This window comes from Prionailurus viverrinus, chromosome D1 (assembly GCF_022837055.1).
Source record: "Prionailurus viverrinus isolate Anna chromosome D1, UM_Priviv_1.0, whole genome shotgun sequence".
In the NCBI taxonomy this organism is placed as follows: domain Eukaryota; kingdom Metazoa; phylum Chordata; class Mammalia; order Carnivora; family Felidae; genus Prionailurus; species Prionailurus viverrinus.
The window spans coordinates 99,937,798-99,961,612 of record NC_062570.1 but is presented as its reverse complement, the minus strand read 5'-3'; the positions used below and the strand labels follow the sequence as shown (position 1 = coordinate 99,961,612).

At 44.3% G+C, this 23,815-nt stretch overlaps 1 protein-coding gene and 1 non-coding gene across 8 annotated transcripts in view; one reads left to right on the top strand and one right to left on the bottom strand.

Annotated features, from left to right (window-relative positions):
* AGBL2 (AGBL carboxypeptidase 2) overlaps positions 1–17,278 on the top strand; it is a 46,291-nt gene extending 29,013 nt beyond the window's left edge. For 4 of the 7 annotated variants that reach the window (XM_047824125.1, XM_047824126.1, XM_047824123.1 and 1 more), the window contains 8 exons: positions 3,344–3,470; positions 4,068–4,168; positions 5,200–5,330; positions 8,803–8,869; positions 11,123–11,248; positions 11,729–11,848; positions 14,931–15,017; positions 16,547–17,278. In XM_047824125.1, coding sequence (XP_047680081.1) covers positions 3,344–3,470; positions 4,068–4,168; positions 5,200–5,330; positions 8,803–8,869; positions 11,123–11,248; positions 11,729–11,848; positions 14,931–15,017; positions 16,547–16,720 — 933 coding nt within the window. In that variant the 3' untranslated portion in view covers positions 16,721–17,278. Of the gene's footprint in view, positions 1–3,343; positions 3,471–4,067; positions 4,169–5,199; positions 5,331–8,802; positions 8,870–11,122; positions 11,249–11,728; positions 11,849–14,930; positions 15,018–16,206; positions 16,518–16,546 lie in introns of those variants that run through there. The other 3 variants (XR_007145019.1, XM_047824128.1, XM_047824127.1) reach the window with 3 other exon arrangements.
* Positions 17,279–18,468: 1,190 nt separating this feature from the next.
* Positions 18,469–18,580, bottom strand: LOC125147256 (U6 spliceosomal RNA). The gene has a single exon (XR_007145090.1). It is a non-coding gene; the product is annotated as a U6 spliceosomal RNA (small nuclear RNA).
* Positions 18,581–23,815: the final 5,235 nt, after the last annotated feature.

The window sequence follows — 23,815 nt, the reverse complement described above, 5'->3', positions numbered from 1 at the left end:
TTTCCACATCTACACCCACCCTTGTTATTTCTTGTCTTTAATTTTAGCCATTCTGATGGGTGTAGGTGATATCTCATTGTGGTTTTGATTTGCATTTCCCTGATGATGTGTGATGTTGAGGATCTTTTTATGTGTCCATTGGCCATTTGTACATCTTCTTTGGAAAGGTACTTCAAGAATTTAGAAAGGTGTGGCTTTAAGAATTACTCTGTGTACATCCACAAAAGAACAGATAAATAATATATAGTATATCCACACAATGGAATGTTATTCAGCAATAAAAAAATGAGGTGCTGATATGCTAAGACATAGGTGAATCTTGAAACATGCTACGTGAAAGAAGCCAGACCTAAAAGGCCACATTTTTGTGTGATTCCATTCTATGAAATGTTCAGAAGTGGCAGATCTGTAGAAACAGAAAGTAGTGATTAGTCGGTGGGGAGGGGGAGGTGGCCTGACTGCTAATAAGTACTGGGTTTCTTTTTGGAGGTAATGAAAATGTTCTAAACAGAGAGTGGTGATGGCTGCATAACTGTAAATATACTTACATCCTTGAATTGTGTACCTTAAATGTGTGAATTTTACAGCATGTGAGTTATATCTCAATAAAGATGATATTTTTTAAATTTTTTTAATATTTATTCATTTTTGAGAGACAGACACAGACAAAGTACAAGCAGGGGAGGGCAGAGAGAGAGAGAGAGAGGCAAAGAATCCCAAGCAGGCTCCAGGCTCTGAGCTGTCAGCACACGGGGCTCAAACCCACAAACTGTGGGATCATGACCTAAGCTGAAGTCGGATGCTCAACTGACTGAGCCACCCAGGCGCCCCTCAGTGAAGATGAGTTTTGAAAATTGCTCTGGCTGCTTTTCCTGGGCACAAGTTCAAACTCTTAGTAGGTAACTTATTCTCTTTAATCCTGTGCTTGGCAGTGATAGAAGGGATTGAATGATACACAAAATACTAATATTATATGAGTCTCCACAGAAAAGTTTACATAAGACAAGATTACAAATAACTGTAAGATAGTAAATGGCTAATAAAAACAACTTAAAAGTCTTTACCAGTTGGCTGAGTAACAGCTCTGACAGGCATAAACAGAGGATCTGCATTGGCTTAGACGTTGGTTTTCAGCATCATAAATAGATCCACAAAATGTAATTTCATTAGAAAGAAGAAATTAGGGGCGCCTGGGTGGCTCAGTCAGTTAAGTACTCAACTCTTGATTTCTGCTTAGGTAGTGATCTCATGAATCGTGAGATTGAGCCCATGTTAGGCTCTGCACTGATTGTGATTCTCTTTCTCTCTTTGCCCCTCCCACACTCACATGTGCGCTTGCTTTAACAAATGTTTATTTATTTTTGAGCGAAAGAGAGGGAGCGGGGAGGGCAAAGTGAGGATCTGAAGCAGGTTCTACGCTGACAGCCAAGAGCCCGATCTGGGCCTTGAACTCACTAACTGTAAGATCATGACCTGAGCTGAAGTCGGTCACTTAACCGACTGAGCCACCCAGGTGCCCCATCAAATAAATAAACATTTACCAAAAAGAAAGAAGAAATTAGGTTGGATTTAGAAAAGTTTTTAAATAATAGTGCACATTTTCTCCTATAAAGATATATGACAAATATTTTATATCTACTATTCTTACATTAAAAAGAAAGAGGAAGCTTTTCTTTCTCCCTCCATTTTTTTCTTCCTTCCTTCCTTTTCTCTTTGTTTTTAAAAAATCTTCCTGTGTTTGCTAGGGATCTCTTTAAATAAAATGGCATCCAAATATGTGTCTTGTTAAAAAAAATGTTTTTTTTAATTAAAAATAAATGACATCCAGGGGCACCTGGATGGCTCAGTTGGTTAGGCGTCTGACTCTTGATTTCAGCTCAGATCATGATCTCTTGGGTTTTGGGTTCGAGCCCCATGTTGGGCTACATGCTGACAGTTCAGAGCCTGCTTGGGATTCTGTCTCTCCCCCCACCTCTCTGCCACTCACCCACCTGCACTCTTGGTCTTTCTCTCTCTAAATAAATAAGTATTTTTTTAAAAATTAGGGGTGCCTGGGTGGCTCAGTCTTGAGTGTTTTATTTGGACTCAGGTCATGATCTTGCGGTTCATGGATTCAAGCCCCACATCGGACTCTGTGCTAACAGCTTGGAGCCTGGAGCTTGCTTCAAATTCTGTGTCCCCCTCTCTCTCTGCTCCTCCCCCACTCATGCTCTCTCAAAAAATAAAATAAAAACATTTTTTAAAAAGTTTTTTAATTAAAAAACAAATGACATCCAGAACCCAGTATCTAAAACAATTAAAAACAGAGCTATACTAATTAAAGGGGGATGGCAGGCTTGGAACCTTGCCCATTCTGCCTCCTTCAGTCTTTGTGGCAGGAATGCTTGAGGCTCCTCAGTAGAACCCCTGGATTCCAGGGTGCACCACTTAAAAACCACTAGGTGGTGAAATGCCTTCCCACTGTAAAGCATTTTCAGCAGGATAGGATAGGTCAGGATAGGTGCCAAGTGTACATTACAAACTCCAAGTAAGGAAAGAGGGTTGGGGTGGTCATGAAGGACAATGGAGGATATTGAACTCCGAGCCAAGAACATTAAGTATGAGGAAGTGAGACAGTTCTAGGCAGATTATAGGGGTGAGGCATACCCAGATCATATATAGAGGATAAACCCAACTGGATCCAAGGGCTCAAGTTGCAGAGGAGTAGAAAATAAATCTTAGAAATGTGGCTAGTGTCTTGAATGCCAAAGTAAGCCAGCATTCCCAAACTGGAGTTCAAAGAACCCTAGTCCTGCAAAATGTCCCTGGAAAGGTAGGGAAGGGAAGCAAGGGTTCACGGGCAATAAGGAACAGAATTTACTCTCTCCCCTTTGGAGACTCACAGTCTACAATAATGAAATGCTTGGGAGAGGGGGTGCCTGAGTGGCTCAGTCGGTTAAGCATCTGACTCTAGGTTTCTGCTCAGGTCATGATCTCGTGGTTTCATGGGTTCAGGCCCCACGTTGGGCTCTGTGCTGGCAGCGTGGAGCCTGCTTGGGATTCTCTGTCTCCCATTCTCTCTGCTCCTCCTCCACTCGCGCTCTCTCTGTCTCTCTCAAAATAAAAAAAAAAAAAGGTCCTGCACAGGAAGACTGTGTAATTTTGTTAGCCCCTCATCCTCCTGACCAACATGACCATAGCACTAATTTTCTCCTCTGTAATCCCTTAGAATTATTACTATTTTATGGAACATACTTTAGGAAATAACATATAGACCCCAGGGAAACCATTCTTATATTAATGAGTCATTGGCATCTTATATTTGCCAGTTTATGATTAACAGAGGATTTGGGTTTCTCTTTAGTTCTCTTTTCATAGTTGTAATTTTAAGGTCCAAAAGTGCAAAGAAGGAACAGGACGAGTTGTAATGTGGCGGATGGGAATCCTGAACAGCTACACCATGGAATCTACCTTTGGGGGGTCCACACTGGGTAAGCTCTCTTTTGTATATCATAGGTCAGCATGACAAGGGGGAGCCAAGCAAAGCTCTGAGGACAGGAAGTCCTTTTGAATGTTGGGGAGATGATTGACCTAGAGAGTTTTCTTAACTGCGCCTTATGCCAAATTTGACTAACCTAAATATGAGTGTAAAATATAACACTTGGTGGGGCAGTATAGCCCCAAATATAATACTTGATGGGGAATCAGGCAGATCTGGGTTCGAATTGCCTCTCCATTTCCAAGTTGTATAATCCTGGCTCAGTTACTTCATTTACTCTTTGAACCTCATTTTTTTTTTTTTAACTGGCAATAAAAACAGTACCTGCATTATAGGTACTACTTAATGCACGTAAAGCCCTTGGCATAGTGCCTACCACAGAGTAAAACTTCAGTAATCATGGCCATCATGATTGGAAATTTTTTCATTGTCAGATTCTTCTGAACCAAACCAGATCTAGAAGGAGAAAGACCCTGTCCAGAAGCACAATATTCTAGAATCAGAGGTGGCGTTTCTAAGGAGCTATTCATAAATTAGATTTGCATTCGCTTATTATTTAATGAGAAATGTTTATGGATTTTTTTTTCAGGCAATAAAAGAGATACTCACTTTACTACTGAGGATCTAAAGTCTCTAGGTTATCATGTTTGTGACACCCTTCTGGATTTCTGTGATCCTGACCGAACCAAGGTAAAAATGGGGTTCAAGAAATGGGGTGGTGCTACTGTGATCAGTTTCACATGGGTCCAAAGTCAGCCTACTGAGATTATAGGTGGTCTTTATTTTCCTCTTAATATCGTTCTGAAGTTTTTATAATCAGTAAAAGAAAGCCCCCAGCCTACACACTGTCCACAAATAGCAACCTCATAACTCACCAAGAATATAGAAGCCTTCATGCCTACCCTCCTTCAGCACACCTCTCCCTCATTTTGCTTTCCAGAAAAGCTGGAGTTCTTCCCCTTCTCTGAAACTAACCCTGCCCTTTGTGCACCCACCAGCCCCTCAATCCATGGCCTCCCTAAGGTCTTGCCTTATTACCTCCTCCCTTTTCTGTGTCCTCAGTTTTTTCCTCTTCTTACTTCTTTTTTTAGTTTATTTATTTATATATTTTAATATTTATTTACTTATTGTGTGTGTGTGTGTGTGTGTGAGAGAGAGAGAGAGAGAGAGAGAGAGAGAGGGTCAGAGGGAGAGAGAGAATCCCAAGCAGGCTCCAGGCTGTCAGCACAGAGCCCGTTGGGGGCTCGAACTCACAAACTGTGAGATCATGACCTAAGCCAAAATCGAGAGTTGGACACTTAACCAACTGAGCCACCCAGGCGCCCCTTTAATAAAAAAATATTTAAAGGAGAATCAGCCACAATACAGCCTGTTATATGACATCTGCCATAAGCCAAAATCTGAACAACCCCATTCTAATGTTTCCTTCCTTGCTATTCACAAAAATACAATAAATCAGACCGTTGAATTGTTTAAGAAGTTTGTTATTGTCCATAGCCAGGGAAAAGCACCTAAAGCATAAAATTCACTGATGTTCTGCCCGAGAAACACTTTTACTGCAGCTCATGTAATTTATATGTTAACATGTCCTTAGAAGCAGAGGTTACCACTCACACATCTTTATGTCCCCAGCAATAAAGTGCCTTTCCGCATATGCTTAGTAAATATTTGACATATAAATAAGTGAATAATCAAAAATGTCCTTTTATTGATTTCCACAGTTCATGCAGTGCCTAACAGAGCTTAAAGAGCTTTTACAACAAGAAATCCATAAGAAATTCAATGAGCTTGGACAAGATATGGATTTAGAAGGAAGTTGGAGTGACATCTGTTTGTCTGACATTGAATCCAGGTAATGAAATGAAACTTCACTTCAAAGAAAAACCAGAGAGGGGCACCGGAGTGCCTCAGCCAGTTAAATGGCCAGCTCTTGGTTTTGGCTCAGGTCATGATCGCACAATTGTTGGTTTGGAGCTCCGTGCTGACACTGACCACATGGGAGCCTGCTTGGGATCCTCTCTCTCTCTCTCTTTCTCTCTCTCTCTGCCCCTCCTATGCACGAGAGCACTCACTCCCTCAAAAAAACCCAAAAAACAAAAAACAAAAACACAAGGAAAAACCAGACAAGTTCTATTTTTTTATTGTTTTCGTTTGCTCTGTTGTTTTGTTGGTTGAGCCAAAGGTGCAAAAAATTGAATAAATCGTAGCGCACTTAAATATATATCATTTCTTCACCAACTACGTATTGAGTGCCTGCTCTTTGACAGCATCTTTTCTAGGTTAGGGAGATGGGCAGGCCGTGCGTGTAGGGCCTTGAGGCAGTTGTAAAGCCTTTGTCTTTTACTCCAAGGGAGACAGAAAGCTTTTGGAAAGTTTTAAATAGAGAAGTGTCATGTTCTGACTTGGGTTTTAGTTTCAGTAGGAATACCCTGGCTGCTATGTGGAAAATAGATTGTAGAGAGGAAAGGTGTAAGCAGGGACATGCATTTGGAGGCTCTTGCAATAATACAGGTAAATGCAGGTGGTGGTCTAGACATGAGTAGTTGTAATGGTTGGGGGTGTATGAATTGGTTGGATTCTGGATATATTTTGAAGTTTCAAACATTAGGATTTTCTTATGGATGAGATATGGAGCATGAAAGAAAGAGAATGAGTCCATAATTGATTGGATGGAGGTGCCTTTTAAGTGAGATGGGAAAGATTAAGGTGGTGGAGAAGGTTAGGGGAGCGGTGAAGGTCAGGAGGCTAGTGTTGGGTATGTTCAGTCTGAGACGTCTATTAGGCATCTAAATGGAGATATTAAATAGGCAGTTGAATATATGAGTGTGTAGTTCGCTGGAGAGGTCAAATAGAGTCATCATTGGATAGATGATGTTTAAACCTTAAGACTAGGTGAGATCCCAAGGGAGTACGTGCAGCTCGAGTAAATAGGAGGTCCAAGTCTAAGCAGGGTACACAGTGCACAGGTCACAAAGATAGGGAGGATCCAGCAAATGAGGTAGAAAGACCAGGACCCTACAATGGCTGACAGGCTATAGGATCTAGCCACCTGACACCTTATAACCTCCACCCTCACCCTTTCACACACCTCTCTCTATGGCTACACTGGCCTCATTCTTCTTCAGACTTGCCAGGCCCTCTTCTGCCCCAGGGCCTTTACACTAGCAGTCCCAGCTGCCTAGAATGCTCTTCCCGCAGATATCCACATGGCTCATTCCTTCACCTCCTTCAAGTCTTTGTTTAAATGTAAAATTTGTCAATGTGGCCTACCCTCATTACTCTAATACTGCCACTTGCTCCCCTGCCTTTGCCCTCCTGCCACTATTCCCTATCTCCCTGAGGTACTCTACTTTTTTTCCATAGCACGTTATCACCTTCTGTCTGTCTTAGGTCATTTACATCTCTATTGTGTTTATTATGTATTATCTGTTTCCTCCTATTGGATGTAGGTCCCACAAGGTCAGAGATCTTTATTTTGTTCACCTCTGTATCTCATGTGCAGAGTACCCGGCACATAGGGAGAGCTCAATAAATATTTGTTGAATTAATTTAGTTTGTAAGGTCTCAGCCCCACACTCATAATCTCTTCAACTATTTTAGGAAGCCTACCAGGTGGGTGAGTATCTGACAGGTGGGCAGGAACACCTTCTACTCCAGCTTACTGGCCAAGGTGCCTCATACCCATCCCAGCTGCCCTCAGTCAGAAGATTTCTGGGCTGGACATGACAGAGGCTGCACTGTAGACTGTGGTGGACAGTCGAAGGCTCTCCTTCCTACTCTCTGTGGACATAGAGTTGACATCTGGGCCCTAAAGCAGTTCTGCTGGCTGAGTCTCCCAAATGTGTCCTTAGGAACCTCAAGTCAGACCATCAGGCCAGGCAGTGTGCCCCATTCACCATGTTGCCTCTTCCACTCTTCCAGAATTCTTTGCCTTGCTCTCCAGGACCACTGCATGAATCACTCTTCATCTCAGCCTCAAAAACAAAATGCCCCTGCATGTCAACCTCTTGGTACCGAGCCCGGGGGGAGTCCACTCAGAAACAGGGAGACTGCATCCTAGCTGGCTTAGCAGGGACACATTTAGTTAAGATACATTTAGTTAAGAATTATTGAAACCATTTTGCCAGCATCTGAACAGGAAGCCAGCTATCACGGGCTTCCATGGGTCTCCACCTCTCCATTCTCACCATTACCCAGAAAAGCAGACTGCGAGTGTCCAAGCCCAGTTTGCGTGTGCCCTGTGTATGCACGTCCATGGTTTTCAACATTTTCCGTGGCATGCCGCATCTAATGTTTTTATCCCGTTAATAGTTTTCCGTTATCTCCAAAAGGGACTTCAGAGACTATTATCCAGTGACCTCAAAGGCTATTCCTCAGACTAGAAAAGCCTTTTGAGAACAGGGAATTGGGAATTAGATCTGAGAAGAGAGGGCGTTCTTCCCGCTGTCTTACTGTGGGGTTCCTCATTGTGGACTGAAGGGAGGGAGGTGGAGCATGAACAGGATGAAAGTCCTGAGCAAAAGAATGGTTTGAAATGCTCTTTTCCCAGGAGATCTGAGTTTTGTGCCTAAGACACTTTTTTGTACATGGAGGCCATGTTCTAGAGCCCAGCTCTGGCTTCTGGCCACGCACACCCCGGGAGAGGGGAATGTATAATGGGACGCTTAAACAATGGACATGATGAAGGACACAGGGATGGAGAATCCAAGTCCTCATTCATCCTAGCCCTTGAAGGAAGGGGGAGCTGCCCCTCTGTGGGGGAAGACTTCAGATCCGTCTGGACCTGCATCCACAACTTTTGAAGTGGGAATTGAGATAATAAAAGTAATATTCCCGGCCTCTGACCTACAGATTCCTTGTTATCAAATATGTTTGTGTATATATTCAAGGCAGTTTTAAAGAGTACCCGGGAGGTTCCTTGCTCTCTGAACTGGACCTGGCCAGACAGGAATGAATGAAACAAGCCCCGCTTTCAAACAAATCATAGTCTGTTATTCTCTAGAGCTGCACAGCGTCCCACAGTCACTGCCATGGGCAGCTTTGCCCACCTGGCCAGTACTTACTTTGCCACATGGATTACAGACTCCTTGGGGCCAAGGGCTTGGTCATGCTCATCTCTGCGCTCGATGCCCTGCCTGGCACGTAGTAGGTGTTCAGAATGAATGAATGAATGTGCTTGTCCGGAATTGCTGGTCATCGAAATGCAGGCACTGGGAGCAAATAGCAGACTGGATATTCTACTCCCACACTGCCAGTCTGGTAAATGTGTATGTCCTAGACATTAATAACAGGCATCTCCCTTTCTTCTTTCCTTCTGGAAACAGCACCAGTGGTTCTGATAGTTCCCTCTCAGATGGTCTCCCTGTTCACCTACTGAACGTAGCAGATGAGGTAAGATTATCAGACTCTTCCACTCAGGAAGTAGCAGCCTTAAGGAAAGCATGAGTCTCCTGGATAATTTGGTGGAATTTTCCAACTATCCTAAAATCTATAGAAAATAGATTTTCTATATCTATTGGTTACCCTGCCCTGGAGTCTTTCATTTTGTCCTTTATCACTTTCCTTTTATTTATTTATTTAAATGTTTTATTTATTTTTGATTGAGAGAGAGAGAGAGAGAGAGAGAGCGAGCAAGGGAGGGGCAGAGAGAGGGAGACACAGAATCCAAAGCAGGCTCCAGGCTCTGAGCTGTCAGCAGAAAGCCCGATGTGGGGCTCAAACTCACGAATCTTGAAATCATGGCCTGAGCCAAAGTCGGTTGCTTAACTAACTGAGCCACCCAGGCGCCCCTATTTATTTGTTTTTAATAACTTTCCTTTTAAAAATCTAGGGGAAAAAATGTGAAGACTCCATGTTTACTACAAAGTCAACAAAATTTTTTAAAAAGTTTAAAACTGAAAAACATCTTTTTTTAAAAATTGTTTTGGGGCACCTGGGTGGCGCAGTCGGTTAAGCATCCGACTTCAGCCAGTTCACGGATCTTGCGGTCCGTGAGTTCGAGCCCTGCGTCGGGCTCTGGGCTGATGGCTCAGAGCCTGGAGCCGGTTTCCGATTCTGTGTCTCCCTCTCTCTCTGCCCCTCCCCTGTTCATGCTCTGTCTCTCTCTGTCCCAAAAATAAATAAACGTTGAAAAAAAAATTAAAAAAAAATTGTTTTTACTCTTGAGAGAGAGAGACAGAGTACGAGTGGGAGAGGGGTAGAGAGAGAGAGAGAGAGAGAGAAGGATACACAGAATCGGAAGCGGGCTCCAGGCTCCAAGCCATCAGAACAGAGCCTGACATAGGGTTTGAACTTACGAACCATGAGATCATGACTTGAGCCAAAGTCGGACATTTATCCAACTGAGCCACCCAGGTGCCCCTAAAAGTGAAAACATCTTAAGAGATAGGGGTTGTCTCTTGATCTTGGGGTTCAAGCCCCATATTGGGTGTAGAGTTTACCTAAAAAAACAAAAACAAAACTATTTCAAGAGATAGAGGTTGTTAAAAAGACCCATACTTTAAAAAAAAGTGTTTCTTTTTTTTTTTAAGTTTATTTTATTTATTTTGAGAAAGAGAGAAGGAGAGAGGAAGAACATAAGCAGGAGAAGGGCAGAGAGAAGGGGAGGGAGAGAATCCCACGCAGGGTCTGCACTGTCAGCTTGGAGCCCGAGTCGGGGCTTGATCCCATGAGCCATGAGATCATAAGCTGAGCCAAAATCAAGAGTCAGATACTTAAGCAATTAAGCTAACCAGGTGCCCCAAAAAAGTGTTTTTTTATTCATATAGTTTTAGACAGTTTTTTATATTTCCATATATTAAATTTTCTTTGCTCCATCTCATTCACAGATCTTATTACATAGATGATATATTTGTTGTGGTTCATTATGCACATAATTTCATAGTTGCATTAATAAATACCTCCATCATACAAGGTGCCTGGGTGGCTCAGTCAGTTGAGTGTCCATCTCTAGATTTCAGCCTCGGTCATGATCCCAAGATCATGGGATTGAGCTCCACGTCAGGCTCCGTACTGAGCTTGGGATCTGCTTGCTTAAGATTCTCTCTCTCTCCCCCTCTGCCCCTTTATCCTACTCACTCTCTCTCAAAAAAAAAAAAAAGGAAGAAGAAGAAATAACTCTCTCATAGGGTGAGATTAAGGCTGTGTCAGATGGAACCTGCCAAATCAGACTGGACCCTATAATTTTTTCAGCTGGATTTACAACATCAATATAAGCGTCACCACTCAACAGGTCCCTGGAAAATCAGTCCTGAGCTTCACTTGCTTAATTATTAAAGCCACCTTGTGTAACAGCCAAACTGACTCTTAACTACACACCCAATATCAGTATTGTCTGTACCTGACATTATTGCCATAAGTAATCGGTTTCATACTGTAAAGCACAGATATTTGGATATTGATATAGGTGTCCCTTTGGCAGCATACCTGCAATAGTGGGATTTGGGGGTGTTAAATGGGGAGCGGACTCTGGTAACAAGGCAACTGAACTGTTCATCCTCCGAGCCAGCAGCAGTTGGGCACCGTGAGGGCCCATGTCCCGGGGCAGCTCTCCTGTCTTGAGTGTTGTGTAAAAGAGTGCTGCACGCAGGTGGTCATTTCCTCCGGAATCCTCAACGACTAGGTTCTCTGTGTTTTTTGGAACAGTTGAATCAAAAGAAGAAGATGTATAAGAAGAAAAAAAAGAAGCTGCTTCAGACTAGGAAACAGCGAAATGAACAGTATCAGAAAAATAATTTGATGCAGGAGTTAAAGTTAACAGAAGATGCCCTGGTAAGAAGGCTCTGTTGCCTACTTCTGTGGTCTGGTTAAAGAGAATTCCAGAGCGGGAGCAGGACAGGGGGTTAACGTTTACTCTCAACCAGAAAGGGAATGGGGAATGGGGTAGAGGGAAGCTATTTTGAATTCAGAGCTCTTCCATGGGTCCTCTGGACACCTCTGAGCAGATTTCCACCCTGGCCCCTGCACTACCCTCTGCCATGGCACTCTGGTCTGGATTTTGGCCATGTCTGGATTTCCAGAAGAAACGGGGGTGCTGGAGAAGTGGTGGCTGGAGCTAGCCCAGGGTTGCTGCATGGCCGAGGTGTCAGGCCTCGTCCAGGCTGGCTCCTTCCCAGTCTTCTCCCAGCGGCCACTGTTTCCTAAAGATGAAAATGCTTTCCGATGTGGGCATTTTACTGTTGGGTGGATTGGGTCAATTATAAGTAGATTAATTGCAATGGATCAATTGAAAGATATTCTATTTGCACTCAGTCCTTCCAGGAAAGGGCAGGGTTTGCTTCTTCTACCCTGCAAAAACAGCCTACCTTTTTCAGAAATTCAGAGAATGCCAGTTCTTCAGCGATGAGAAATGAAAAACCGAGGTTGAATGAGGTAGTAGTTTTGCCTGACCTTTTTTTTTTTTTTTTTTTTAATTTCCACATGGAGAATGTGTCAAAACTTTTAACTCCTACACAGAGCGCCTGAGTGGCCCATTTGGTTAAACGCCTGACTCTTGATTTTGGCTTAAGTCATGAACTCACAATTCACGAGATTGAGCCCTGAGTGGGGCTCTGGGCTCACAGTGGGGAGCCCGCTTGGGATTCTCTCTCCTTCTCTCTCTCTCTGCCCCTTTCCCACTCTGTCTCTCTCTTGCTTGCTCTCAAAATAAATAAACGTTAAAAAAACACTTTTGGGGGGTAATATATTTAAAGTGTACAATGTGATATTTGATATCTGTACACACTGTGAGAAGGTTCCCACCACTGAGTTCCCACCACTTCACATAGTTACCATTTTTTTTTTCTTTAATAACTGAAAGTTTATGGTCTTTTACCATCTTCTGCCTATTCCCTCCACTCCCCAGCAACCACCATTCTACTCTCTGTTTCTATGAGTTTGACCTTTTTTTTTTTCAGTTCCACACATAAGTGATACCAGGCAGTATTAGTCTTTTTCTGTCTGGCTTATTTCACTCAGCGCGATGCCCTCTAATTTCATCCATGTTGTCACAGATGCCAGGATTTCCTTCTTTTTTAAGACTGAATAATATTATTTGCAAATATTTTCTTATCCATAGGTTTCCTTCCGATTTTGTTTTTGTTTTTTTTTTTTTAGGTTCAAAAAATTTTTTTTAAGTAATCTCCACCCCCAACATAGAGTTTAAACTCACAACACTGAGATCAAGGTTCACATGCTCTACCGATTGAGCCAGCCAGGTGCCCCTGCCTTCTGATTTTATTGATGATTTGCCGTGCAGAAGCTTTTTAGTTTGCTCTAGTCCCACTTGTTTATTTTTGCTTTGGGGATCAAATCCAAAAAATCATTGCCTAAACCATTGTCAAGGAGCCTACCTCCTGGGTTTTCTTCTAGGAGTTTGATGGTTGCAGGTCTTAAGTATAACTCTTTAACCCATTTTGAGTTGACTTTCGTGTATGATACAAGATAGGGGTACAGTTTCATTATTTTGCATGTGGACATCTAGTTTTTCCAATACTGTTTATTGAAGAGACCATTTTTCCCTGCTGTAAATGCTTGGCTCTTTTGTAAAAAATTAATGCACCATATATTCATGAGTTTATTTCTGAGCTCTCTATTCTGTTCCATCTTTGACTCTTTGTTGTAGATTCTCTGATTTTTCCAATTAGCACATCTGTCCCACAGGCTGAAGAATACAATAGCCCCCTATGTCACTCTTCCCTGTCAATGCCACCAGGAGCAGGGAAACATTAAAATCAGTGGGGACATTGACACTGCTTTGGAGTAGACACCACTGAAGTCTGACCACAGATATTGGTGGTTTGTGATTTTTTTACCCAGAGCATAAGAACAGGTGGTTTCATCATCTGTCCACCCCTGCAGTCAACAAATTGTACTGTGTGACCACCACACGCCACACGCTCTTCTGTGTGCTGGGAATGCAACATCGAACAAAACACCATCTCTGCCTTAGGGACCTTAGAGTCTACTGGGGATTTTAACAAAGAAGCAGGAAATTACATCACAGAGTAGGATGCAGAAGGAGCACAGAGGAAAGGCACCCAATCATTTTTTTAGTACTTTGGAATTATGTACCTATAAAATACTTGTATTTTTTGGGGAGGCGCCTGGGTGGTTCAGTCGGTTGAGCGTCCGACTTCAGCTCAGGTCATGATCTTGCGGTCGGTGAGTTCGAGACCCATGTTGGGCCCTGTGCTGACAGCTTGGAGCCTGGAACCTGCTTCGAATTTTGTGTCTCCCTCTCTCTCTGCCCCTCCCCCACTCATGCTCTGTCTCTCTCACTCTCAAAAATGAATAAATGTTGAAAAAAATTAAAAAAAAATATTTGTGTTTTTGATGTAGAAAAACAAGTTTTGGTGGGGTGCTTGCCTGGCTCAGTCAGAAGAGCATGCAACTCTTGATCTTGGTATCATGAGTTTAAGCCCCACGTTGGGTATAGGGATTACTTAAATAACAAACTTTAAAAAAAGTAAAAATAAAAAAATAAGGGCCGCCTGGGTGGCTCAGTCAGTTGAGCATCTAACTCTTGATTTCAGCTCAAGTCATGATTTCATAATTGGTGAGATCGAGCCCTGCATGGGGCTCAGCGCTGACAATGCAGAACCTGCTTGGGAGTCTCTCTCTTTCTCCCCTTCTCTCTGTTCCTCTCCTGCTCACACAAATGCTCTCTCGCAAAATAAACGTTTAAAATTTTTAAAAATAAATAAGTTTTCGTATAATAGTATACAACTCTTAGTAGACAGGGTGCAAAATAGGCCCTTTTCCTGCAGAATGCTACCCTGTGTTTAACAGTGACATAATGAGGTCTCACTCTGTCACACCAAAGAACCCCCACCGAGCTGACTCTGTTAGGCATGGAGGGCAAGTGACAGTGGCAAGATCACAGCTTTCAAGTCCCTCTTGAGTTCAAATTCCAGCCTTACTGTCACTTTCCTTGAGTTACTGAACCACCCTGGGACTCAGTTTCTGCCTCTAAAATATTGGAGTAATAATCTCCACATCATAAATGTTGAGAAAAGGAGATGTGAAACTGTGTAAAATGCCTGGCATCTGGTAGGCAGTCCATAAATAAGTAGTTTCCTTCTTTTCTTTGAATTATTGTTCATTTGTGTCTTGACTCTCTTTCCGTGTTACAGCATTGTAATGAATTAACATGTGTGAATAAAAAAACACTCAATGTAGGGGCGCCTGGGTGGTTCAGCTGGTTGAACATCTGACTCTTGATTTCAGCTCAGATCATGATCTCACGGTTTGTGGGTTCGAGCCCTACATTGGGCTCTGTGCTGACAGTGTGGAGCATGCTTAAGACCCTCTCCCCCTCTCTCTCTGCCCCTCCCCTGTTCTGCTCTGACTCTCTCTCTCTCTCAAAAATAAATAAACATTAGAAAAAAAATTTTTAATGCCACCCAATGTATATTCTATATAATCACATTCGTGCAAGTGGAAAATGTAGTGAGAAAGTGCTCATCTATTTCAGTCACAGTTACATGGAAGAGAAAAGGGCACCTCGCTGGACCCATCAAAAATGACCTCGATTCTGACTAAGAGTAAAGAGAGAATGCAGGTATGTCACTAATCTATATATACACACCTATACGCCAGCAATTAATTTGACCTGGTTTTCAAGTGCCTTGTGTGATCCGGGGGGGTGGTGATTCATGGTGCACAGTTCACCTCCTAGGGTTGGTGCTGCTCGGGGCACGGCTGAGGCGTTTTGCCCCCTGCGCAAAGACGTTTTGCCACCAGGGGGCGCAGCCCACGAGGCACCCCAGGATAGGAGGAATCCCTACCCCCTAGAGCTCAAAGCTTGCCGTGGAGAATTTAGTTTTATTTCAACAAACATTCGTTCGGCGGCTATTATTTTGTAACTCCATGGCAGCATTTCAGGTGAAACAGCGATAGTGAATAACGCATTGGTTCTCAGCCCTAGGAGATGGTAACAACAAACCGGGGCGCCGCCCTCAGTCTCAGTCGTGAGGTGTTCCCGGCCAGTGTTAACCAGTGATCGTTCGATACCGAGGATTGTGAATGGTTTCCTTTTTAAAAGGACTAAGTTAGAACGAGTTCATCGTTATCCCCTAATAACATCTCTCTTGCTCATTTGCACTGGCATATTCCTTCCTGAGAAGGAGGAAAAAGAAGTGGAGAAACAGCTAGTAAGCTGAGAGCTCTGGGTATGTCTCTGGGCGGGTGCAGCTCACGTGTGCCCGCGGCGAACAGCGTGAGCACCGCTGGAGGAACGTGGGCAAACTAGAGAGAATGGACGGCTCTCCCAGGGTGACGTCCCTGCTGGCTTCCCAAGGCTCTGTTCGGGACTTCTCAGGTTGGCGCTCCCGGGTAGCCATCAGTATCTTATGGACCATGAGTCTACGAGGGGCAGGGCCCCTTGAGGACTGTAAGACATAATCCCTCCCTTCAGTCCGCCATCCTCCGGGAGGATGAAGTCCAACCCCCGTGGCCTAACAGAACCGGGATAGCAGTGGGAAGAAGAGGGGAATTCAAATCAGAGAGGATTTCGGTCCTGACAGGCAGATGAGCCACGAACTGCCCCCTCTCGTCTTCAGCATTCGCTCAGGACGTCGCCAGGTTGCTCACACCGTATCCCACAGCTGAAACCTGCTAATTGGGCAATAACACCTAACGGGGGATTCAGTTAAACCCAGAGTGCCGGGTGAATGCCATCCAGACCTCTACCTTCCTTTTCTTACAATTTCTGGTGGAACGTTTCTCTAACATGGGCGTTTAACTTGCAGGTATAGGTAAGCAGAAGTGAAAACAATGGGGCAGCCTCCACCTTGAAAGACCGAGTTCTTCCCTCTGTGTAATGTCTCTAGACAGCTTATGAAATGTAGGCGTTGAACTCAGGGCAATTAAAATATTGCCCACGGACCAACCCTTCTTCGGCTCTCTGAAGGATTAGGGCAAATGCTTGATTCCTCTGTGCTCTGGAACAACATCAATGACTATACTTCAGCATTTGGGGAGAAACGCAAATACTTCTCACTAACTCCTGGTAAAACCAACCCCAACCCTAACTATGACTTCAGAAATCGCAACATAAAGTGATTCAACTTTTATATCTTGTTTGCCCAGACGGAGAAGCCAAGACCCACAGTGTCGTGCTCTCCCGAGAGAAGCACAAACTCCAGCCAAGAGCCAGCTGCAGATATGAAGTCACACTGGTCCAGGAACAGATATCCTGCCACAAAGAGAGGCCGCGCCGCCATGACGGTTTACCCCTCCTTGCACGTATACACGTACCCATAGGGGGCCTTGGCCACACAGGAGCGTCATTGGCAGTGGGGCTAGACGTGTTTTGTAGTGAGGGGAGTTGTGTGACTTGGGGTACACTGCGTTGTATGCTCATGGTGCACTGACCTTGCGCTGTGTGCTTACATTGCATGCATGCCCTCAGGACTCATACCTCACGAATCAGGTTTTTTTTCATTAAGCGAAATTATATTATGTATACAAAAGCTTCCTTTATCAGAAATTGAGGTGTGTGTTCATGAACCCCACAGCACAGATATACCTCATTCTAACCAATAGATAGTCTTTCTAAAATTATGTGCAAATTAACTTTAAGAGCTCAAATTCTGTTTTAAACCTATTCTGGGAGTGTGCTGTGTTTAAAAAGTCTTGGCGTCAAAGCTTTCTGGCAATGAATGGTCAGACTGTGATTATCAGATTGGCTCATGGTGGCTCATTGGCTCATACCACACAGAGAGAACAATTCGTGTATTCGCCAGTTTAGTCTTACATATATTATGTTCAACACGGTTACGTATGTTTTTTAACCCATTGATTAAAATTCTTTCTCTCTAACCAGTTGTTTCCTTTGATTGATCGACTGCATAACCTTAAGTGAACAGGTGTTTTATATTGTAGATCTCTCGTGAGCACCGAGCACAGTCAGCGGACTATAGCCTGTCATGTTAACAGGCTGGAGTCGTGTTGAAGAAGGTCCACTCTGGCTCATGCCAGGCCTCCTGCTCTGACTTTCCCCTCTTCCTGTCACATTGGATTGAAAGTTTCCTGGTGTGTTTTTCACAATCGCCTGTAAACTACTTCAGCCTCCACCCCTACCTGGATGACTAATGATTAGGACCACATGGCAACACAAATTCTATTACAATTCCAGTATCTGTGCCTTTTAAAAAAATTAATAGACTTGGGGCGCCTGGGTGGCTCAGTCGGTTGGGTGTCTGACTTCGGTTCAGGTCATGATCTCGCAGCTGGTGGGTTCGTGCCCCACGTCGGGCTCTGTGCTGGCAGCTCTGAGCCTGGAGCCTGCTTCGGACTCTGTATCTCCCTCTCTCTCTCTGACCCTTCCCCACTCATACTCTGTCTCTCTGTCTCTTAAAAATAAACAAACATTAAAAAAATTATAAATAAATAAATAAAATTAATAGACTTTATTTTGAGAACAGTTTTAGATTTACAGAGAAACTGAGGAGACAGTACAGAGAGTTCCCCTATATTATCCACCCTTCCACCCTCCACATACATGGTGTGTCATTTAAAAAAAATTTTTTAGGGGCGCCTGGGTGGCGCAGTCGGTTAAGCGTCCGACTTCAGCCAGGTCACGATCTCGCGGTCCGTGAGTTCCAGCCCCGCGTCGGGCTCTGCGCTGATGGCTCAGAGCCTGGAGCCTGTTTCTGATTCTGTGTCTCCCTCTCTCTCTGCCCCTCCCCCGTTCATGCTCTGTCTCTCTCTCTCCCAAAAATAAATAAACGTTGAAACAAAAAATTTAAAAAAAAATTTTTTTTAATATTTTGAGAGAGAGCATGCGCACATGAACAGAGGAGGGGCAGAGAGAGAGGAGAGAGAGAATATCAAGCAGGCTCCACACTATCAGCATGGAGCCCAATGTGGGGTTTGATCTCACAAGCGTGAGATCGTGACCTGAGCTGAAATTGAGTTGGACGCTAAACCGACTGAGCCACCCAGGTGTCCCTATGTGAGTCTTTTTAAAGGGAATCTGCTCGAGCTCTTTTTCATTTGTTTGTTTGGTTTCTGGTATGGAACGCTTCAGGAATTTTCATCTCTTCCTTGCCCAGGGGCCATGCTAATCTTCTCAGGATCTGTATCCGTTTTAGTGTATGTGCTGCCGAAGCAAGCAGGCACCTGCCTGTTCCACACCTTACACCCTAAAACCTAAAGCACATCCAAAACCCCACTTTTTGTCCCTAAGAGGATATCTTTCAAGGACAAGTCCCCAGACAGCTACAAACTGCTGAGGGCAAACCTTTGTATGAAAGTTGTTCAGAAATACTTGTCTCTTTTGGAGAAAGTTTGTAAAGAGCACCCCAGTATGGTGATGTTTTTGGAATCAAATATCAGAATATACGATCAGATTTTTTTAAAGTGCTTTTTGAAAGCAACAAACTCCCAGGGGAGTGGGGGAGAGCTTCCTGAGAGATGGGGTCTGAATGTAAGGTATTGAAAGGGAAGAAGGAGAGAATCCATGTAATCCAGACACGGCCTCCACATCCAATAATTGCCAAAACATTGTGGCAGTTCCATTTTGAGACCTGCTCAGCTCACAGTCAGGCCTGCAGAGGGGTAGCTGTTTGTTTTCTTTAGAAGAAAGCAAGCCTTCCTGCTTGGATGGTTAGGAAGAAGTGCCTCCCCCCAAACACACACACACACACACACACACACACACACACACACAGATTTACATGCTGCAGCATCTAGCAGCCCGTGTGCCTTTCTCATTTTGCTTTTGGTAGGAGGTTGCGAAGGGTGCCTCTAGCTGGAAACTTATTATTTTTTTTAATGTTTATTTATTTTTGAGAGGGAGAGACAGAGCACGAGCAGGGGAGGGGCAGAGAAAGAGGGAGACACAGAATCTGAAGCAGGCTCCAGGCTCTGAGCTGTCAGCACAGACCCTGACTCAGAACTCCAATGCATAAACTGTGAGATCATGACCTGAGCCGAAGTCGGACCCTCAACCGGCTAAGCCACCCAGGTGCCCGTAGCTGGAGACTTTATTTTATTTAATTAAAAAAAAATTTTTTTTAACGTTTATTTATTTTTGAGACAGAGAGAGACAGAGCATGAATAGGGAGGGTCAGAGAGAGGGAGACACAGAATCTGAAACAGGCTCCAGGCTCTGAGCTGTTAGCACAGAGCCCCTCTCGGGACTTGAGCCCATGGACCGCGAAATCATGAGCTGAGCCGAAGTCGGCCACTTAACCGACTGAGTCACCCAGGCGCCCCGCGTAGCTGGAAACTTTAAAATGAGAAACTAAGGTAATTGATTTTGTATGAACATAATAAATCTCATGCTGCAGGAGAAACAACCCAAAGCGTCTTGATCACTAAGAGTTAATCATGAGAATGGAGCATTTTAGTCGAGTCAGAGGCCAACATCTACCTTATATTCAAGAGTTGTCAACAAAGGTTAAAGGCGGCAGGGTGTTGCCTGGCTGGCTTAGTTGTTAGAGCATGTGACTCTTGACCTTGGGCTCAAGAATTTGAGCCCCACCTTGGGCAGAGAGATTACTTAAAAATATATATGTATTTAGGGGCACCTGGGTGGCTCAGCTGCTTAAGTATCCAACTCTTGATTTTGGCTCAGGTTTGTGAGTTCAAGCCCCACGTCAGGCTCTGAGCTGACAGTGTGGAACCTGCTTGGGATTCTTTCTCCCTCTCTCTCTGCCCCTCTCCCTCAAAATAAATAAGTAAGTAAGTAAATAAATAAATAAATAAATAAATAAATAAATATTTTTTCTAAAAAGGGGAAAATAATCTATATCCTATTTTGCCTATAAGTTAAATACACAATCACTAATGGTATGTTTTAAGATTCAAGAAGTATTTCAGGTAAACCTGTTTTCTTTAGAAGCCTTACTTTTGGGACCATGTAGTCACAACCAAGGTCCTGTGACAGTACTTGTTTCTGTTTTTGGAGAAGTGGCAACTCTTGAAAGTGGTAGAAACAAGTCCAAACAGGTAAGGTGATGACAGTAAGTATTACTCTTAAGTTTCTGATGGAACATTAGATACAGGAACTCTGTATGAACACAGAGGCTCCTTAAAAAAAAACCTAGGTATTTTCCCCCCATTTGTCAATGTGATCTTTGGTTTAGTTATGTTGTCACCAATTTTGATCCCAGCTTTTAGCAAAAATGCTACGCAGAAGGCTCTGCTTTGCAGAAATAGAACTGCTAACTTCTGGTTTTCCAGGTTGTTCTCCGACTAGTTCTGCTTTAATTACCTAGAATGGCAGAGATGTTTCCAGAGCACAGAGACTTGGGGCCTTCTGCACAGGATGCCTTTGATGCCACAAAGCCTACTCTGTCCTTTAAACTACAAAGACAAACTGTAAGGCATGGCTAGGTTTAGCTGAGCTACATTCCACCAGGGACACTTCTATTTCTTAGTGGAATATTCCTGGGGAAGATAAACTCACCCTTGTTCATGCTTGCCGAGGTCCAACATCTTTTATCCCCTTGCCCACACCTCCATGCTGCCTGATCAACCACAAGGAAGCTCAGAGGTGATTTTCCTCTTTAAGTGGGTTCCAACTTAACTCTGTGCAGCTGGGTCACATGGTCTCTGAGATATCAGCTTCCACAAGACATTGGGTTCAGAAAGGCATTGTTTTAATTAGCGTGTCTACAAGACAAAGCTCTAGTGACAAAGCGTATAGCACATGTCCAGAGGAACAGTTGCGCAGTAAGGGTCAAAAGAAAGGAAGATCCCTAAGAACATAGAAAGAAATCGTAACAACTTGAAAATTCGGACTCCCTGCTATACTTCTTCCCTAAGATATGTGCTACTCCCACAAATCCATCGCAAAGAACGCACTGAGCAGTGACTGACTTGGGAACAACCGAGAGTGCAGAGACGCGTGAGACGCCATTCCTGCCCCATGAAAAACTAAGACTTGTTCTGCGCTAAAGCTTTAGAACACGGTAGTGGGTTAAAGACAATCACCAACTTAAATTTAAAACACCTGGGTTTGAATCCCACCCAGGCTGGCGGGGGAAGGGGTGGGGGGTGCAGTTGCTCAACAGCTCTGGACCATTCTGGTGAAATAATCTCTAAGGCCTCCTTGTTTTTCAAAATCACATTTTTTGGAACACTTCTCACAGCCGTCGCTCATGCAATAATGTGCCCGAAACAGCCTCCCTCTTCAGCCCGGGGCCAGCACCCGTCTCCTCTCTCCTCCTTGGGGAAACAAACACTCCGGTTGCTCAAAGGATAGCCCCTCCCGTCTTGCCCGCGGCCGGATTTGGTCCAGGCCATCCCTCCTCCCGGTCCTTTGAACTGGCTATTCCCGGACCGACCGTAGGATTCGGTGACCGGAAATTACTTCAATAAACCTCTTGGCAGCCCAGCTCAAGCCCCAGCCGCTCTCTTTTCTCCCTCTTGGCCTCACTTGCTCCGCCATTCAGCTCAGACTCCGGGGCACAGATGTCACCCACTCTCTTGCCAGCACTCCAGAGTCTTTGCTCTCTGTCCTTCTGCCGCATCCACCTGGTAGTTCCTCACCTTTGGATCAGCCTAGCCATCCCAACCATCTGTCTTCTCCACTCCTACACCCAGGCTGCCAACATGGCTGCAGGAAACCATGCCCCCAAGAGAACTGGAGCCACTGTTCATGGATCCCCTCCAGTATCTGGAATTAACTCTCTGTTTCTGAAACTGAAGTTCCCTCATCCTTCCCCACGCAGGGCTATTTCACACCACCTCCAGGTTCTTCAAGTGCCCTGTCCCTCCCTGTTACCATCACCCTGCCAGCAAACAACCTTACGAGGAGGTAGTGGTTGAGAAGGCAGGCTCTGGTGGGGTGGGGGTAGGAAGAAAAATTCAAACAAGTTCTGATCTGTCTCTAGTGGGTTTGTTTATGTGTTGGTATTGGTAAAATGATTCTGAAACCTTTTCAGATGTATTCTAGGATTTGAGCAAACGAATACAAGAGTTGATGTTGAGTCAGATAGAGGGAGTGCTGGAGTTCTGTAACCATCACAGTGAAATGGACCAGGCAACACTCATCCTTGGAGGCCAAATTTAGGAGGTAATATGATGATGAGGAGGAGGAGGTTTTAAAGTGTCCACTCAGAAAACAAACAAACGGTCTACTCAGATTGCATATTAGTTCAAAGGGAAAAAATATTAACTATGTCATGGAGAAATTGGATGCACGTTGACAGTGACCACCGAGGGGCAGAAAAGAAAGAAAGATGTTCTCTTCCATCCGGCATTGTTCCATATGGTGCTTTGCCTGAATCTGCTACAGCCATGCAGCCAACAAAGCTGGACAAAGTTGGCACCAAAGGCAGCAGAGCTGGAGGATGGTAAGGTCGCATCTCTGAAGGCATCAGTGAGCTGAGCTGCTGAATAAATTAACCAGTCCTGGGGATGCCCTGCGTCTGGACTGCTTGTTTATGTGAAGCAATAATTGCCTTTTCTTTGAATCTTGTTGTTGTCTTTTCTTTCCCTCTTGTGGCTTGTACTTGAAATCCTTCTGGTTAGGAAAGGCAGCCAAATACACAAATTGGTGCACTGAAGTGGTCCAGGTGCTGAGGTAGAAGTCTGTAGGATGCAAAGGAAGGATTGGTGAGATCTGCATGGGAAAAACCATCAAGACATTTCACGGGGCGCCTGGGTGGCTCAGTAGGTTAAGCCTCGGACATTGGCTCAGGTCGTGATCTTACAGTTTGTGTGTTCAAGCCCCGTGTCGGGCTCTGTGCTGACAGCTCAGAGCCTCGGGGCTGCTTTGGATTCTGTGTCTCCCTTTCTCTCTGCCCCTCCCCTTCTCTGTCTCTCTCTCTCTCTCTCTGTCTGTTTCTAAAATAAACATTATTTTAAAATTTTGGGGGTGCCTAAATGGCTCAGTCGGTTAAGCATCCGACTTCGGCTCAGGTCATGATCTCACAACTTGTGAGTTTGAGCCCCGTGTTGGTCTCTGTGCTGACAGCTCAGAGCCTGGAGCCTCTTCAGATTCTGTGTCTTTCTCTCTCTCTCTGCCCCTCCCCCACCCACACTCTGTCTCTCAAAAATAAATAAACATTAAAAAAAATTTTTTTTTAAACACACAAAAACGACCAGTTTGGCATAGTGGGCTACTATTGAGCAGGATCTTTTCTTAAAAACTGATATATCACTGAGCTGAGTCCTGAAAGGTGACAAGTGTTTGGGAAGTGGGCACGGGGGTGGTGGGCATGGAGGGAGCAGGGAGAGCCAGTTAACGTTCCAGATCCATAAGGAACAGGGCGGACCCAGCGTTGGAGGCTGAGAGGGCTCAGGGCCATGTCACAGATGGACCGTCCTGCAGAAGGGAGGTGCCGGGCAAGGGGACCAGCATGCTCAGATTTGCCTTATCATGGGCTCACCCCAGCCCTTCTA